Genomic DNA, 19471 nt, shown 5'->3' on the forward strand with positions numbered 1-19471 from the left:
AACAGACCTTTGTTTTTTCTCTCAACCTAGCAATGTGAGTAAAAAGTAGTTAAGAAGAGTTTTATGCTTTGTTACCATTTATCTCTGAAAGAAAAGAAGAGAGTCTTAATTTCTGCCAAACTAGGTGTGAAGCCTGCATGTTTCTTGGGGATAACACACTAGTTTATCCTAAGCTGATACAGAGATAGATACGTTAAACTTCAATAAGAGTTAAGCTTCTTTTTTGGGTTAGTATCTTCGATTTCTCCCAGGGGCATGTGTTATTATTGTTACGATGTCTCAGTGGAAAATTGACAGCTTCATCTTTGTCACTGGATTACTATTTCTTACTTCTGCTAATAAGACTTAACTGATGCTATAGATAATATTACTGGTTGGATAAAGAGCTCATTGAAAGCAAACAGATTTGAGCTTTATGCCTTCTGCAAGGGTTTGCTAACTACACTTTGGTTAACCATGTCAAAACCCTGTGGCTCTGAGCGGCTGATTTGGAGCTCCTGGTATCTGTAATAATATTCTTTCAACATTTAATGTCCAGCTGAAGATGTTGCCATCATTTGTCCATGCAGGGAGTTTGGAGTTGGGGGCTACTTATTTATTTTGAGTTTTTCCTGCATCTGTTTCTAGAGATGCTTGTCTAATAATCCTTATTAGATGTTGTGCTGTTACAATGATAATAGAAACAGTTTCAATGCCTTAGATGGCATATGAATGGTAAGGACGAGATTTTTAGTGAGACATGTCTCCTGCTTCTTTGAATAACAATTTATTTAAAGATAGAGTGAGGCAGGATGATTACTGCTTCAGTCTTGAATCACTGCTGTCTAATAATTTAACCCCTTTAAAAAAAAAAACCAAACAAATGCACATTTTGTTTCTGTTATTTTGCTGCAGTATCCCTCATTAGTCACTCTTCAGCTAAGAGGGGCTGGTTTTTGTCTTGCATCGTGGTTACAACTTTAGTTCAATTTCCTGTTAAGAGTCTGATGATGAAGTCACTGTATTGCTCTGCTTTATCCAAAATGGTTATATTTGATTTGGTGAATTTCTGCTTACCTTAGTGATATTTTCCCTCAAAGTGCTTTCTGTTTTGTGGCTGATCATTAAGTCTCGTTGTACATCCTGAGAGAATATGTAATCACAGTTGTTTAGTGAAGACAACATGTATAATGGCTTTAACGCTGACAGCATTTTAAGAACACCTCTTGGTTTAAGCAAATATGTAGTGAATAGCCTGGATACGCAATTCCCAGCCTACTAGAGACACTTACCTTGACTTGTCTTGCTTAAGAGTATGAGCAGCTATCTGAAATTGTGGAGTTGGCCCTGCCCATATGACTAGATACAAACCCTGACCTGCTGAAAAAAAACGCGTACATCTTCATTGTTGTGTGATTTATATGTGACCAGCGAAACTAAATTAAATTATTCTTTGTTCAATATTATTTGGCATTTTAATTTCTACGGTATTTGTTCTTAGACTAAAAAGTGAAATAGCACAAACACTATCCCACAGCTGCTTCTTCCTATTTCTTCCTCTCCAGTGATTTTACTACAAATTAGTAGTTCATGCAATATTAAAGAGTTAACCAAACCCAATTATCAGTTATGTCCATATTTTCCTATGGAATTCAGGATTGTTATAGTCACAGGCTCTAACTGATTCTGAGGCAGGATCATTCTGTGTAGTTAGTAGTCTTTCTAGTTTGTTGTTGACTGTGAGGCAGCTGAAAAGAGGCATTCAGGTGGACATAAGATTTTTAGAATGCATTCTTAACAGTACAATGTTGTTTGCAATATTGTCCCCAGCATTGTTTGCAAACACTGGTTTAGGTCCTTACGGTAGTAAGGTTCAAGAAAGCAATGGGTTTATTTCAATGCAGGGTGTTGGATGACTTCCACTATCAAAAATATTATTAAAAACCCCAAGTAAAGCCTAACCCTCTCAACAAAGAGAAGTAACAGAGGAGGAAATTATGTATCATTGAGATATTCAGGGTAAAGTTTGGCCTCCTGATCTTCCTTGTCAGAGTTTGTGTGACAGGCCCATACTGGAAGGAATGGTTTGGTTTTCGAGTTAAAATATGTCATGGTGATTAGAATTTTCATCTAAGACCAGAAGTTTTCTAGAAAAACAGTAGTTTCACCACGTTTGTGCTTATGCAAGTACACTGGAGCTTTTTGGTTTGGCTTTTTTTTTTTTTTTTTTGCTTTGCATTTTGTAACTACTGCCAGCTACCTAATAGTATACGGAATGATTGATTAAACATATATGAGGACATAATATTTTCTTCTGCCCAGCTGAAATTTTTATTAAAAGGATTGAGAACTGCCTCCTTTTCTCTTCTTTCTGGTTTTGGGTTTTTTGGTTTTTTTTTGTTAGACAAAGCTAACTGAGTGCATGAATGCCACTGCACATAGCTGACAAAGGCAGAGCATCTTTGTGAAAAGGCTCTGTAAATTCTTTCCCACAGAAGTCAACGAAAGCATCAGTTGTCCTGGGCTATGTATTTCGTCACCTAAACCTAGTGGAGATAGATTACTTTGGACTGCGCTACTGTGACCGAAGTCATCAAACTGTGAGTAAAAGGCACAACAGATTGGATTTTCCATATGTAAAATTTGCCCTGCATGTGCTATTTGCCTGTAGAGTATTAGATTGTGACATGTTTACAAACTTTCACTGTTTCCTGACTCAGGTTTCCAGTAATTTCTTTCTGTTTGTTTGCATTAAAGTCTTGGAATAATCGTTAATATCTTAAGAACAGAATGAAATGATAAATGTTATTGAAAACTGCATGAATAAAGTGTAAATTGTACAAAATTAGGAAAGTACGATTATTTTTTCCCCTTTGTTACTGTGCCCTGAAGCCAGTGCTTGTGCACTGTACTGTCCAGCTTCTCTTGGTCCTGCGGTGTTTGAGAAGGAATGTCCCTGCACATGTCACAGGCTGCTTCACTTGACCTGCTTGCTGAAGGCCTGTTTCAAAGTGTATTGTATAGTTGATGTTGGTGGCCTGTCCACTGGTAGAGTCTCATCAATCTGGGTGTTGGTGATGACATTTCTGCTCCTCCTGAACCATCCTTGTGTCCTTGAGCCCATGCTGTCTCAAGCCATCTTGTCAGGGACTCACCAGATATTGAGAGTTTATTCCACCAGGAGATTAGGGCCCTAAATAGGCAAGAAAATCAAAACCAGACTGAGGTGTTGCAGGCAAAGCAGGCAGTAGATTGGGTAGCACAGTCTGGAGTGCCCCCCTCAAATGATCTGCCCAGCATTGCTGCAGTCAGAGGTAAGGAGCAGGGCATGCTCAGAAGGCGGGACTAGTGTTGTATTGAGAGGGTGATCTTTGTATTACTTTAATTTTATGAGGTGAATGATGCATGGCTTGTGGTTAAATTGAGTCAAACAGTTACTGCTTTTCAAGTTACTGTTCTGTGCTGAGAGTACTGCACAAGACATTGAAATTCAAGACATACCACGTCGTAGTACCATGTAGTAAGGTATTGAATTAGCAAAATATTTGCAATTTCTTCTGTGTAGCAGAAACTGAATTTATAGAGACTGAAGTGAGAATGGTATTAGCAGAAGACTGTTGATTGCTGCTATGAACTAGAAACTGCCTTGCTCAGTATATTTTTGTTTGTGCCATATTCTAGACATTTATTAATTAAGTTTATTGATAAGCATCTATACAAGTTTCATTATATGGAGGTGAAATTCAAGTTCATCTATTGAATTAAAGGTAGACAGTTGAAACCAGTATTTTTGATTTTCTGAGGAAACTGTGGTGTGAGTGAAGACCAAGTAGGTATTTTCTGCTCTTGAAAGTGTTTCCATTTTTCCTGTAGAGGGAAATAAAATAGAAATGACAATTACCAGGAACATTTCCAGAGGCATATGCACTGTGTATTTAATGGTGTATATGACATGAAAATAAGAGAAGATTACATCTCTTCTGTGAAGGGCTTAGCACATAAAGGCATATTTTAGGACACATCCTCCTAACAGACTAGATGACTTGATTGTATGATAGTAGCCTGATTTATATTACGATAGTGTGCATGAGCCATAACCTCATTAATTCAGACTCTCCAAATACAAATACAGCCTTTTTACCTTTTTTCTCTCACATGAAGCTCTAGTGATGTGAAGTTAATGTTAGTCTTTGTCTTTATTCTGTGGGCAGCCCAAGGTCAATAAGCCACCTTAATTTTCTGCATCATTTTCCCACAGATTAGGAGCTCCAGCTTCTCTCTGGGTGGAGGTCTACCAGGCTGTGTTTTGCCTGGCTTCTGCACCAATTGGCTGATTTCTCTGCCTCTGTCTTCTGTCCCAGTCCCCTGAGGGGGGAGCTGAGTATCCCCTCCTGCCTGGGGGTTTTCTTTTTTCCAAAGGGTGTGTAGGTGAACAATGCATACATCAACTCTGTCCTGACACCCAGCTGGGAAGCAGCCAGGGGGTACAGCCATAGACCAGGGTGGTGGGTTATGTTATGGAGTGCATTTGCTCTGCCATATGGATGCTGCCACAGTGACTGGCCAGTTTTTGTGCTGCAGGCTTTGCCCCTGGGCTGTGTTGTAGCCAAGTATTGTGAAAATGTCTCTTCCTATCATTTGTCTGTATGTGGGTAATTAAAAGTTTGATATGGGTAATTAAAACTTCTTTTATCTTGAAGGTTCATAAATGAGTAAACCTATGCTACTGTGCTGAGTTTTATGTGTTTTGTGACAGTTGTTAGCTTGCTATTTTTAGTGAAATCTTGTAACCTCTTAAGAAAAGCCAGTATAAAGGAAATTTTCCATGCAGTAAACACCACCTTATGCTTTAGCGGAAACTTACATGCAGTTGCGCACTGAGTATGCCTAAAACTCTCAGGGCTGTTGTGGGAATTAGTCCTGGAGTGCCTGGCAAGTAGACTAGATTTGAGTTTTGGATTGGGTATGTTTTGGATTGGCCACAGAAGATTTTGTAAGGCAAGGGGGAAAAGGTTGCCTTGCTAATGAGCTTTAAAACCATGCCCCTGAGTTGGTCTTGGACAGAGAAACATGTTTGTAGGTTTGACTACCTATTAATACATTGCTCCAGGTAGGGAATATTTTATTATCTGCTCTGTCACTATTTTTTAATCACACTGTATTATTTAACTGAATGATGCATAAAGCAGGGTGGATGAAACTATGTATTTCAAAGCATACAACATAGTCACCAAAGAAACATTTTTTATTGAGGGTTTGAAAGAACTTGTTTAGTTATTCTCCCCTTTACTTCTGCATGCCTCAGCACTTCCAGGTGGTCTTTTAAGTGCTGTGTTGATGTGCTACCTCTTATGTGGATGGTATCATAATTATTTTAGTAGTACCAGTAGGGCTCTAATTTGTGAACAAGGTTTCACTGTGTTATGTAGTATTTGAGTGCATAACATTAAAATGATCTGTTCCTCAACAGCTAACAAACTAATTAGCATGTGAGAGAGAATAGCTGGATGGAGCAGAGATTGATAGAACTAGATGACACTGGGAAGACCATGAACAGTAGCATAAAGTGTAAATTGGACGACAGTGTCTCTACGATGATAATTTGTGCCTATTAACAAATTTCACTTTACTGACTTTCCAGGTTCCCTCAGACTCCCTGTGGTAAAAGGACAGTATTTAGTTTGTAAAATCAAACTCTGGAAGATTACAAGTTGTCAGAACAGTGTAAGCTGTATTTGTCTTGTACTCTGAATAAGTCAGGATATTTAAGGAAAAACAAAAAGTATCTTGTAATAATTAATTAAAACATAACTTCTAATGATACTTAATTAAAGCATGACATTTAATATTGAATTAAAAATCTTGTAATATACAAAAACACTCAAATGAACAGACAGGTTGAACTAGTGCATTAGGTTGTCAGTAGTGTTCCCCAGTTTCTGAGTGCTTTGGTTGACAACTATATGATTCTTTTTAAGGTAGGACATGAGTACCTTTTTTGGTGCAAATGCTTCAAAAGGAAAACCACTTTTTTTCAAATGCCATTGAGTCTCACAATGTGCTTCATCATCAGCCCTTCACCTGAGCCTTTTGCATTGCTGCAGAGACTGCTGACACTCAAGTCAGGCTAAGCTGAAATCAGGTACAGTCTTTATGCTGCCCGTTCCCGAAGGAAAACACAAAACAACCGAGGTCGTTTTATGCGGTGCTTTATTGAGGGCCCTAGGGACCTGAGGACTAGTGTCCAAAGTCAGAGCCCCCACTAACAGAAAATTTCACAGAGTTTATATACTTTCCACAAATGATTACTTCATCAGGTCCCCGTGATGTTTACCAGTTTTCTTAGACATTAGGATTATGTTGTGCTCTTTCATGTAGTTACTTGAGACTATGCTTATCTGAATCCACAACAAGAAATTTCCATAGATAACAAACAGGTAAACATTCGAGATAACGATTTCTTTGAGAAAAACAAGATTCAGCATTCAGTATTCTTCACTAATCTCTTTGCTTTGTTTAAGCAAGAATGCACAAGCTCAGCACGCCCCACTAGTTCCCTAGACTGCTAGGTTACATCAACATCCCACACTGCTCACTAGGCCTCGATACAGACCTTAGCCTAACTATTTCTAACTTTCCATATACAGTAATGCTAACATTTATGCTTCTTAATGTGGATGATCAGCTGGGATCTGACTGACAGGGCCTTTTGCCTTCTGCCTCATCCACCAGAAATACAGGATATTGTGCCTCATCTGGTGTTTTCAGGCAAAACGTGATCACCAGAGTTTGTGTTGCAGAAGCTGAAAGTGGCTTAGGAAACACTGTCCTACCTTTTAGTCTCTTTAATATTTGGAGAAGACACTAGCACAGTGATATACCTGTCCTTTAGGGAAAGAGGGACCAAATGCTGAGTAAGCTGGTGTTGGTAAGGCCATGCAGGTCCCCTGTCCCTCTTACTCCTGGTTCCCACCATGCTGTAGCTCCCAGATGCTCCTCATGTAGTCTCTTTGCAACTGCCTTTATGACATCTCCAGTGAGCCTTAGGATAGTCATGTTAATTACTGTTCTGACAGGAGGCCAGTATTTTCTCAAGGCACACAAAAAAGAGAATGGAAATGGCAATTTTAACACAATGCCATTTAATCGCAATTTTATCTTGGGAAAATCTGAGCAGAATCTGATGAGGGAAAGGGTACTTTTTAAGCCCAAAGGCATTCCCTTGTCAAGTCACAAAAGCATGCTGAAAAGAGTGATGCTATTAGAGCTTCTTTTACAAAACCTATTTTGAAGTTCCCCTATTGCAGCATATTAGGTGACATTTTAAAGGCCTGTTGATAATAAAAACTTTGGTTTTTTTTAAACTTCCAGAAACGTGGCTAACTTTATAGTCTCGCTTTGGGCAGGTTGCCCTCTCATGTCCCTAAGCAAACACTCAGGCTAAACCTGCTTAACCTAAAGCTGCAGGAGGCAGATCGCTGTTGTATAGCAGCCTGTGATGCAGGTAGCCTTCTTTCCTTAACTGATAGAATGCTAATCTGAGCTATTGTATTTGCAGTGTACAGCATACTGATACTTTCCTAGAGGTCTAAGGGGAGAAATACAAATCCAGAAAGCTGTATCACCCCATTAATTAAGTATTGCAACCAAGCTATTTTCCCCAGCCCCAATTAGTTGGGGTGCAGGGCTACGTGAACCTATGTGTCCTGCTCCAAGCTTTGGAGCTAGCATGAGATAGGCAGTGCACTGTCTACCATGTGTCCACCCTGTAGCGCAGATGTGTTTTCTCTCCCCTACTATGAGAAAGTTCTGTTTTGAGTGCACAGATCTGAGAGCACAGCAGGTAGGAGGTAGCCCATGGCAGTATATTTTGCAGCTGTGTAGCCCAGGGGTACAAGTGTAGAGACCAAGATGATGCAGGTCTAAGTTTGTTGTGCAGCTGAACTTTATACTGTGAGTACACAGTGATAGATTGGGTCAGCTGTGGCAAAGCAGAACAGGAAAGCTGTGACATGAATTGCACATCCCTGCTGTGCAAACTCTTGTATTGCAATGTTTCTTGATCCATTCAGCGTGATTAATAAAGTAATTGCAGTGTATGGTACCAAGTTGAGTAGAGTAACAGGTTGAACAGGCTGGATAAAACTTAACTGTACAAATACAGTTAATGTCTGTTCTGTAGGGAATTACTGTCATACAATGCAGTGTTTATTTTCATCTCAGGGTCTTAGAAAAACAGATCAACTATACTTCGCTTGTATTTTGGTTTTGTGTGAATTTTTGCTTTTGTACGGTTTTGACATTTGCCCACAAACATGGTGTAATAAATTATCTAGAAAGGAAAAAACTGGTTGTACATGTTAAAATAGATGGTATAGCCAGTGGAAAGAAAATGTAGGCTGATGAGATTGATTAGAAGCTAGAAGTTCTAGGAGATCATTAATGGATCAAAATAACCTATACAAAGCTGATAGAAGAGCTAAAGGTGGTAAGAGAATGTAGTGGAGTCAACAGGAAACTCACAATAGTGATATGATACTAAATATAATTAGTATAAATTCAGATTCTAACAAAGAAAAGACGGAAGTAATAAATATGTATTTGTATGTAGGAATTTACTGATGGTTTATACATTTCTTATATAATAGGGATGTCTCAAGCTTAGAAGATTCATATTCTTTGCACTGGACATTCATAGACAAAACCCTCAATTCTAATTCCTACTGTTGTCTTAGATTGCAGAAAAAAATCTTTATAATTTCAGATTATTATTGAAAGCTACTGTGTTTTCTATGGAAAGCCTGTTTCCATAGACTGTTATGTATGCTATGAGTACAGCTCCCTAAGAATCTAATTAAGAAAGCTTAGGATTTGATAGGTTTTTCTCCACCAGACATTTCATTGATTGATACCACAGCAAACATTTCAAACTAGTTAATATTTTGTTTCAAACAGATTAATGGAATTTGACCCAGATTTAACCCTATACAGATACATAGAATGAAGTGTCTAGATTTGTGGAAAAATGTTTTCAGTCGTCTGAAATACTGGATATTAAATACTGCATGGCGCTTGAATACATGCTGCTGCCATGTCTGGTTTGTATGGGAGCCAGATTTGTAAAAGTATAAAGAACAATAGAGCTGGTCTATTCTTATATTTGCTGCACTTTAAAACATCTTTTAAAAATAATTTTATCTAAAAAATAAAATGGTCTTATTTTCTATAATGACATTTTACATTCATAATTAGTCTTAGTAAATAATAAAAAGATAAAATTAAACAAATACCATGTAATCTTTGTAAATAACAATTCGTAAACTGCTAGCCTGAGTGGGTGCATTGATTAGGACTATTTTGGTTTTTACTTTTTTTATTAAATGTTAAATTTTCCTTTTAAGTTTGAGAACATTTGTCCCCTGCAATTGGATGGGTATATGCTGGGTGTTGCCCTCTTTGCAGTAAGTCAGATAACCTTTCTGTCTGTGCAGATGAGGTACAGGTGGGTAATCATAAGGGTCATGCTGGGTGCCAAACAGATGAAAGGAGTGAGGCTGTTCATTGGAGCTACTTTGGCATTCACAAATACAGTGTTTATTGTCAGCATTTCTGTGCAAGTGTGTTGGATTAGTAAGACACTCTGCTTTTTTTTCCCTTTTCTCTTAGTGCTCTAACGTGTGAGCTCAAAACTGTAACTATACACAAAACTATTTATATCTGTATGCAAACATTTAACAGGTATCTGATATACGTTATTGTGTATGTATGCCTCTGTATGCTCAGAGGCCTCAGTTGCTGGGGTTCTTGATTTTGTAAATATTCTTGTCTTTATTGTCTGATGTTGGCTTGAAAAATGCCTTTTCATTATCTATGAAATTCCATTCATTTTTGGCTTACAAATAAAATGTTAGAAATATCTCTCTCCTCTCCCCCCACCCCTTGCATTCTTCAGGAACATTTTGTCAGCCTTTGAAATAATAAATAGCTACACAGTGATTTTAAATATGGGTTTGTGGCATTGCCACAGTGCTAAATACTTGCTAGAGAGATGAGAAGGCAGATAAGGTTCCTGCCTCTTCCCCACCACTCTCTGTCCCAGCAGTAAACCAGTATTAGCTTCACCTCTGCAGCCTGCAGATCTCGAGGCGTGTGGTCCTTTCAGGAGAGAATATTTCCTTGTGTCCACCGATGCCTATATTCACTAGCATGAGTAGCAGCAATCTGTCTTACACAAGGTTGGGGACTGAGAGTGTAGTTCCTTCTACTGGCTCAGTTGGGGCTAAGGAATGAAATATAAATAACCAGACTTGTTCCCTCTCTCTTCATATTCCTTCTGAAGTTGAACTTTTGATTTTCCCTCTTAATTTTGCCCTACTCCCCAAGCTTGGAAATTGTCTTTAGAAGATGATACAAAAAACATCATTTGAGTTAGCGCTCAAGTAGACCAAGAGTTCCAGTACAACTTTTGATTGTGTTGTCTGCATGTGTCCACGTGGTCTTCAATTACTTGGCCGAATCCTGGTTTGTCTTGTGACAATCAGTGAGTCACATGGATAAAAGAGGTGGTAGAGTTCAGATTGCAGAGAAAAAAAGAAATCTGTAATTAATAAATCTGAATCTGTGTTTGACTTGCACACTTAAATGGTGATCCATCAGTACCCATTGTTTTTTTACAAGTAATCTGTCTACCTATGCTTTAGTGTAAGCTGGGGAGAGGACCATAAGGCAATATCTCTTGAGACTGATTTCAGTTCTGTTCAGGACTTAGTGGAAGAGTTATTCCATGATAGATTTTGAAACAGGATAGTTTTGATCTCTTGCAGTATTAACAGAAAACAGTCAAGAAAATTAGCTTGACAGTATGTTGTTGTTCATAGTGTCATGCAACTTTTGAGAAGAAATCAGACCACATTCTGACCACATTGCATAGCCGGAATGTGCACTGTAGCCTTTTTTTCCTTTTTTTCCCCTTTGAAAATCTCTTTATCAGCCTATTATACTAGCTCAGATTATTGCTAATTTGGAGTTCTAGTACTACATTTGAACAAGTGTGACAGACTTTTCTTCTCACCTTCTGTTGAGGTTAAGAGGGTTTATATTTCAGTAGTTATTGGGTGTATTAGATACATTAGTATTAGATACTGAATTTTGGTCTTAGAGAAAGAAGGTTTAGGAAGTTTTCCTAACAAACATTCTAGGATTTGAAATAACAGCAGCTAAGTACAAGGCATACAGATGCTCCTACAGCAAGTGGATCAGCAGCTCATGGAAGTAGTTTGTGTCCATGTATTGTCAAAATCATGACAGCTGTTTACAACCACTTGCAAACTCAGTTGCTTGAGATTTTCCACTCTGATGCTTTGTATTGTTTCCTTTTTCTTCTTTATGCTATTGCTTTTAATAGTGATTATGTTTAGTGCAAAGAAGTTATCTAGATAAAAAGGAAAGGTTTTTGGTCTAATAATTTTATTCTTATTTTGTAAGGTTAGTTCAGGGGTGCAGATAAGGAGTTTCTTTGTTCATTGATTTGTGTAGTTTGTTAGTTAAAAAAGATGAGGGTCCTAAGGGAGCAGATTCTATCTGGCTTAAATTGCTCTTTCTAGCAGCTATGTTCTGCAGCCTTTTTGTTTCCAGTGTTTTAAGAAATGGTGTTGATCTCAGCTTGTTGAAAGTTTCTGTATGGGAGAGGAGGACTGAAATAAAGGATGACAAGGAGGGTCTTGGCAGCTACCTCTGTACTTTCTTCCAAAACTGTGTCATAGAAATGTCAAGCTAAGAAAGAACTAAGTAGCTGGAGGGATAGCAAGAGCAGGATGCTCATGAAGTATGCAGAGTAATGCAAATAATAATGCAAAGTGCACAGCTAGTCTGTGATCAGCAGAACCCATGTAACAGCATGTTAAGTGTACCTCGATCACCTCTCAACACATTTGTCCAGCTAGTCCTGTAAAACAGGAGTGTAAGAGTCTCTGGTCTCCCTATCTTGGTGACAGTTTCCACTCGTCCTCTCCTCCTGCTACTAGAAACTGTTTCTGAAAATCAAAGTTCATTTTTCTTTGGTTCTAGTTAAGCTAGTTTCTTCGTACTTGGTGGACATGCAGAAAAACCAATCACTATGTTCCTACAGCAATTTCCCAGGTGTTGGAAGACTGCTGTTGTGCCTATTACCCTCCTACAGTCTTTGTTTTTCAGAAAACAAGTGAAATCACTTCATTCTTCCCTTGTAAATCCTGTCTTACATGCTCTTTTTTTTTGCTGTTATTTAGAGTTACCTTGCATAGGTTAATCTCCCAGGAAGAAAATACCAAGGTTGCACACCCATATACTAGTTACGACAGATTGAGTATACACTAGTGGGTACTTAATTTGATACTTATAGAGAGATAGCTTGTCACAAACCAGAGATGTATTGACTCTTATTAAATAGATTTCCTTTTAGGAAGACCTCTACCTCCAGAGGAGATATGCAGTGTTAGAATTATACAGAGAGCATTTCTGTAATTAGAAGCTGGGCTAAGTTTGTTGTTAGCAGACCAAAGTGTGTCAGTCTGATAACAAATACCAATATATGAAGAAATACAGAATTGCAATTGTTGTGTATTAATTTTCCATGTTAAGTGACTAATTTCCATAATTGTCTGTCTCATAGTACTGGCTGGATCCTGCAAAGACCCTTGCTGAACATAAAGAATTGATAAACAGTATGTATTTAATTTGAATTTGAACAATGTATCTGAGGTAACAGAAGCAATGTTCCATAAAGACAGCCTATATAACATTTATACTCTAGTCATAGCAGATTGGCAGTTCTTGAACAAGTGTATTACTGTGGTTCGTAACTATCAAAATTTCACACGTAGATTGAACACATATTTTCCAATAATTAGTATGATTACTGTCCAAAGTATTCCCTCTGCTTAAATTTTGTTTTACAATAATAAATGGTGCTATTCTTAACTTACAGAATTACTTTTATAGTAGCTGTGATACCTCTGTCTTTCTGTACTGTAGCATAACCAACTTAGATTCCTTTTTGCTTCTGAAAGTAAAACTAGTGCCTCTTACTGGTAATAGTGTGTCGGCTGTTGCTGTCACTCTTCAGATATCACTCATGCAACATCTGTTATTTTTATTATAATTAAAGAAGGTGATAAGATTATTTTACTTAAGAATTTTCACAGCTTCTATAAAAGATGTAGAAGCAGAGCCTGCACAGAATAAATGTAGCTCTAAGAATTTCATTACTGAGTTAACAGAATCTTTTGAGAGAATAACATTTTTAAAAGGTGAATTAGAAAAGCTTTTCCAAATATTTCTTAATGGAAGTGGCATATAATTAAAATTTCTTCATGAGATATTTGTATATGTGGAAGAAATTAGTATTCAGTATTATTAGTTATGATGGAATCATATCTCATGCACAATTACTTTTTAAAAAATGTTTCCGTGAAAAGAGTATCTAGAGGCAAAAATCAAGAAGTAAAAAGAAAAAAGTATTGGAGAAATGGTAAGTTAACAGGGAAATCTGAAGTACAGTCTTCAAAATAAGCAAAAATTCACAAGTTTTTGCAGACAAGCCCTGAATAAATAAAAAGAAGACTAGAAAAATAATTTTTTTCCCTCTCCTGTAATGAGTGTGGATATATAGATTTTCCTTTGGATGTAAGATTTTTTTCTGAGACTTACACGATTCATGAAGTAGCTGTTTTATAGTAACTAATAGCAATTTATGACAATTAATGGTTCATAGCAACTAACCTTTGCCACAAATATTTTTTCCTCAGCTGGACCACCATACACTCTGTATTTTGGCATTAAATTTTATGCAGAGGATCCATGTAAACTTAAAGAAGAAATAACAAGGTACAGTATTCAACAAGAGTGTAGTTTCTTGATTTCAAGGTAGTAATCTTTTCCCACTAGGTGCATATTGTTGCAATGTGTCTGGGTTCTTTCTTTTCTGCTTCCTACACATGTCCGTGTAGGAAGAGCATTGTGACTAGCATCACAGTGATTGTTCCTGACAACCATGTAGAAGCCCAAGATAAAAAAGTGCACTCTGGTGCTTCAGAATCCAAAGGGACTTTTCCTGTGCGTTTGTGGGTTTTCATTGGGGTTTTGTTTGTTTGTTTTTTTAAGGAATGCATTGTAACATACGCATTTATATTGTGCTGTAATCAAGTTTTGAGTTTACTTGGATATGAAATATAAAAACAGGGAATTTTCCTCTTTATTGGCCACAGCTGAAATTTCAGAACTGCTTTTCAAGAGTGTTTCTTTTAGTCTTTCCAAAAATATGCAAAGGAAATTGAAGAGTTACATGCTTTTGATTCTTTTAATTAAGCTTGGTCTCTACAAAATACGAGGATGCAGACACTAACACAGGCACACACATGAGCACAGGCATGAGCACAAATGTGCTTACCTGCACTCCAATGCACAGGGTTTTTGGTTTGCTTAATTTATGAAAGGTTCCAGACAGTTAGGTTTAGGTTCAAAAGGAAATATGAGAATTTAGATAGATAGGCCAACAAAATTTGTGTGCTGGCTTGCATTAATAAAAGCCAAAATATTTCTTCTGATGTCCTAGGAATGTGACTTATTAGAATTCATTTGAATGCACGCAGGGTTTTTAATTTTTCTTAATCAAAGGTGGCAGTTGTTGTAGCACAGGCAGAATATTTTTCTTGTACCGGAGTAGAGAAATTTATTTTCTTTCTATATTGGCACAGCAGGAATGGTAGTGTCCAATGTATAACAAGAAAAATAATAAGCACTGTGACTGTGCAGGTAGAAGAGTGAAAGCTGTGCTGTGGAAGTGTGATGCAGTTTTCATATATTCTTTCAGAAGCACTTTCAACTCTGCTCTCAGGGGAAGCTAGATGGCTCTGGGAAGGGAGCTTTGGCCACCAAACCTGTTGTGATTGCTCCCTGGGAGGCAGGGCAGATTTGTTTTAGGGAAATCATGGGATAAATTTTCAAAACCTGTTTCTCTTAGGCTCATGATAAGGTCTGTCAGTGACTTGCATTGCTGATTAGATGTGTGAATCTAGTTAAGAAGCATTTTAATGTAATTAGTAAGCCTCTGTTCATGTCTACACAGTGTTTGGTTGTGCAGAATTTGCACTTTAGAAGGTACAGAGGGGAGGGCATAAGAAAGCAATATGCTTGTATCAACAGTCTTTGACAAAACACATTAAATAGTCAGATGTCCTCAGCATTTCCTAGTATTTATTCTTGTAGGCTCTTAAACCTTGGGAGGATTGTATAAGTTTTTTGAAAAAAACCCAACCAAAAAGCCTGCTTAGGGGGATTAAAGACCCTATTTTACTTTATAAGAATAATAGTCTGCCTAAGTGTGTAGTTCCAGTGATGTGTTAACCATTTATACTAAACGACCTATTTCTTTGGTGCATGTGTTTATTATTGTAATGGAAATGAAGGCAGAGACTGTTGTTATTAGGTGTTAATATTCTGTGGGATTACATGATTACCATTTGCAAATAATGAAAACCTGTCAAATTTGTAATTGCTTCATAGTAAAATCTGTCTGGCTTGTAGGCAAAAGCCAGCACTGTGGTGAATCACATTAAGATTTGCTGGATGTGTTTGCTAGAGCAAACTAGCATTTAGCTACCATATATATATATCACAAACTTGATGACACACAAGGTGAGAGTGTTTAGCTACAAGTTTGGACAAAAGGCCTAGTTTTGTGATGAGTTTAGCAGCTTCAGTGGAAATAATTGAGTCTGCTCACTTTATAGGAGTCACTTAAGCACTTGTCGTTGGCTCTGACTGACTTTTGCAGGGAGGTTGTGGATTTTTTTGCAGTTTCGTACCTTGTTTTATTTTGAGGCTGTACTATAAGAGGGCAGAAATACAGATACCTGCTATTTGGAAAGATATTTGCAGCATCACCTGGTATGGAGCTCTGCATTGTACAGATGGAAAAGTGATACTAGAAAGATGGGCACATCAGAAATGCGTTTTATGTGAAAAAGATACTGTGTACTCCACAGTAGATATAAATCAGTTTTGCCATTGTTATCATTCATACAGAGAAGATTTGTCTAGGTAGGACTTGCAAGTGTAAAGTAGAAGTAATACTGAGGTATTACGTGGAGTGATGAAACAGTGAGTGTATGTACTTTGTGTTGCCTCCTGACACTTCCAGAAAGTTCTTATGCAATGCTCTGGTCTTTTAAGGCAGAGAATATTGGCCATTTTTTTAAGGACGGACTTTCCTGCTATTGTATCTGTCACAGCACAAATTCTGGGGGATTACTAACTGGAAAGATATTGGTATCCTTATTCACAGGCTCTGATAAATTCAATTGGTTCTAAGATAATTTGTGGATCAGCTGTTGTGTAACATGCAGTTTGCCAGCTTCCCTGAAATTACCATAGATGCACTTTGAACTTACAGATCATTCCAAGGTGCTTTAATAAGTAACTTGTACTAATACAGAACAAATCATTTGTAGCATAGTTGAATGGCTCTGAATAGATGGAGTTGAAGTAGTAAAGAATGAAAAAGCTGTATGCTTGTATTGATGATCATTTTTTTCATTAAAAAGTTACCTTCTCAGTATTATTACATTTTGTAGGAACTTGGCACTTAGGATGATAGGAAACACTGTGTAATTCTGTTGTAACAAAACCAGACAAAATCCAAACAATATAAAAACCATTTCCTATAAATGAGCATGGAGAGTTGCAAAACCAAGCGGACTGTTTTCTTGTCCTTACTTTTCCAACTATTTTGTGCATTTCATTCTGTTCAAGTGGTTACTCTATGTTGTGACAGATACAGTTAGTTGCTGATGGTCTGCCCATTTATTTGTTTTGTGGGAATATAGACTGCCTCAGATCTGCGTGCTGCTTCTGAGTTGATAAATTGATGTATGGGAAAAAGTATCTGATACCCAGTTTTCCCTTATGTTTATCTGCCAATCAGGTTAAACTTTGGCTCTTTGTTAGGTTTCTTGTTAAATGTTTCTGATTCTTATCCCTTTTACTCACTTTCTAATGCTCTTTGAAAGTCAAAAGAGACAAATTTGGCACAAAATTGAGTTGGAGGCCCTGTGGCCAGTGGAGTTTCACAGGGATGGGTTCTGGGGCCAGTCTTGTTCAACATCTTCATCAATGACCTGGATGATGGGACAGAGTGTACCCTCAGCAAGTTCCCTGATGACACCAAGCTGGGAGGACTGGCTGATTCCCCAGAAGGCTGTGCTGCCATTCAGTCGGATCTCAACCGACTTGAGAATTGGACAGAGAGGAACCTGATGAGGTTCAACAAGGACAAGTGCACAGTCCTGCATCTGGGAAGGAACAACCCCATGCACCAGTACAGGCTGGGGGTCAAACTGCTGAAGAGCAGCTCTGCAGAGAGAGACCTGGGAGTCCTGATAGATAATAAACTAAATATGAGCCTGCAATGTGGCCTTGTGGCCAAGAAGGCCAATGGCATTCTGGGATGCATCAAGAAGAGTGTGGGCAGCAGGTCAAGGGAGGTTCTTCTCCCCCTCTACTCTGCCCTGGTGAGGCCCCATCTGGAGTCCTGTGTCCAGTTCTGGGCTCCTCAGCTCAAGAGAGACAGGGAAGTGCTGGAGAGAGTCCAGCACAGGGCCACCAAGATGATCAGGGGTATGGAACATCTTTCACGTAAGGAAAGGCTGTGGGAACTGTGGCTGTTTAGTCTAGAGAAGAGGAGATTGAGGGGACATCTTATTAACATTTATAAATATCTAAAGGGTGGGTGTCAGGAGGTTGGGGCATCCCTTTTTTCTATAGTAGCTAGCAACAGGACAAGGGGTAATGGAATGAAGCTGGAACACAAAAAGTTCCATTTAAATATAAGAAAAAACTATTCCACTGTGAGGGTGAGGGAGCAGTGGCACAGACTGCCCAGAGGGATTGTGGTGTCTTCTCCTTTGGAGGTCTTCAAGACCCACCTGGACATGTTCCTATGCGACCTGATCTAGGTGAACCTGTTTCTGCAGGGGGGTTGAACTGGATGATCTCTAAAGGTCTCTTCCAACTCCTACCATTCTACGATTTTATGAAATTGCAGTTTTAGGTGGAAAATTAATTTTATCTGCACAATGTAAGCAGATGGGAAAACTACAGAGTGCTCCCCTTTCACTAGGTTAACATTAGTTCAAGATCAATAGGGAGAAGTAATTCTGAGAGGATATCATATAGTTATGGTACATGGCATGCCTTAAGTAAACTAGAAGATGATGAAACTACTTAGTGAATCAGACTCAATATTTTAAGAATAATTTTGTTTTCTTTCTATGTTTTAGGTATCAATTTTTCTTACAGGTTAAGCAAGACGTTTTACAGGGCCGATTGCCTTGCCCAACCAACACTGCAGCACAGTTGGGAGCATATATAATTCAGTGTAAGTTCTGCTGGCCAACTAGGAGCTTCTTTCTTTTAATTCTTTATTATGCTTAATTTTAAATTGTGAGTGCAGACTTCACTAACACTTTTTTGCATGCATTTCAAAACAGAGCAAAACTAACATGACATTTCATCTGAAGAACTTTAAATAGATAACCGGTCTGAAGAGATAATAGAGCAGCAATATAGAAGTTAATGTAAAGAAGCAGCTGAAAAGTCAGTTTGAAGACTCTGACACTCTTTGCCTTTCTGAGGAATATCTCACCATGTACTTAAGACTTTATGACTCATTCTGCATTGTATATCTAATATGCAAAACCTTCATCAGGAGGTTTACAGATTTGATGGCCTATTGGCAGCCTCCAGCCAACAGTCTATCAAATAAAAGTTTCTTTCAAGAATTAACATTATGTCAATATGAATGTGCCTATGCTTGAAGGGAGAATGTGTTTTGACCTGAAGAATGTTACTTCTATCTGTATTCTATTTATCTGCATTCACTCATCAGTAGTTAGTATTTCAATAGTGGGTATTGAATCCTGCATACTTGATAGAATTAGCAATGAATTAGAAAGGAGCTGTGTGTCTACCAGTTAGTTATTCCTTTTACATTACAGTTCGGGCTCTGTATTTAAACACAACTGTTACCAGAAATTGTATTATGAGCCATGCTAGGACTATATAATTTGTTCTGTGTTAATATTGTATTTCTCACGAGTTATTCATATTAAGCAAAGATTACTTGTATTACTGCTGTTCCAATTGTGGTGCAATAACACTTAATACAATATAAACAATAATACTCCTTTCATTTCCATTTTAGAATAAAAAGGCAGAAAAACTGATCTGATGTGTGAGTGGGCATTACACAGGATTTCAGAGTGTGTTACACCTGTTTCTGAAAAGCTAAAATTTCAGGCAGTTTTTCTTTCTGTACATTTATTTTTAACTTCTTTTTACCACCTAAGACATGTGGCATGTTTTACTCTGAAAAACTGTTTACAATGCCAATTTCACTTTACCAGCATACAGAATCACAGAATGGTAGTGGTTGGAAGATGCCTTTTGAGATGATCTA

At 37.9% G+C, this 19471-nt stretch overlaps 1 protein-coding gene across 5 annotated transcripts in view; it reads left to right on the forward strand.

Annotated features, from left to right (window-relative positions):
- The window catches only part of EPB41L4A (erythrocyte membrane protein band 4.1 like 4A), a 134410-nt gene that overhangs the window by 47079 nt on the left and 67860 nt on the right, over positions 1–19471 (forward strand). For all 5 annotated transcript variants that reach the window (XM_062019415.1, XM_062019416.1, XM_062019418.1 and 2 more), the window contains exons 2-5: positions 2475–2579; positions 12629–12680; positions 13764–13842; positions 18294–18391. In XM_062019415.1, the coding sequence (XP_061875399.1) occupies positions 2475–2579; positions 12629–12680; positions 13764–13842; positions 18294–18391 (334 nt within the window). The remainder of the gene's footprint in view (positions 1–2474; positions 2580–12628; positions 12681–13763; positions 13843–18293; positions 18392–19471) is intronic.

Source organism: Colius striatus, chromosome Z, assembly GCF_028858725.1.
Source record: "Colius striatus isolate bColStr4 chromosome Z, bColStr4.1.hap1, whole genome shotgun sequence".
NCBI classification, from domain to species: Eukaryota; Metazoa; Chordata; class Aves; order Coliiformes; family Coliidae; genus Colius; species Colius striatus.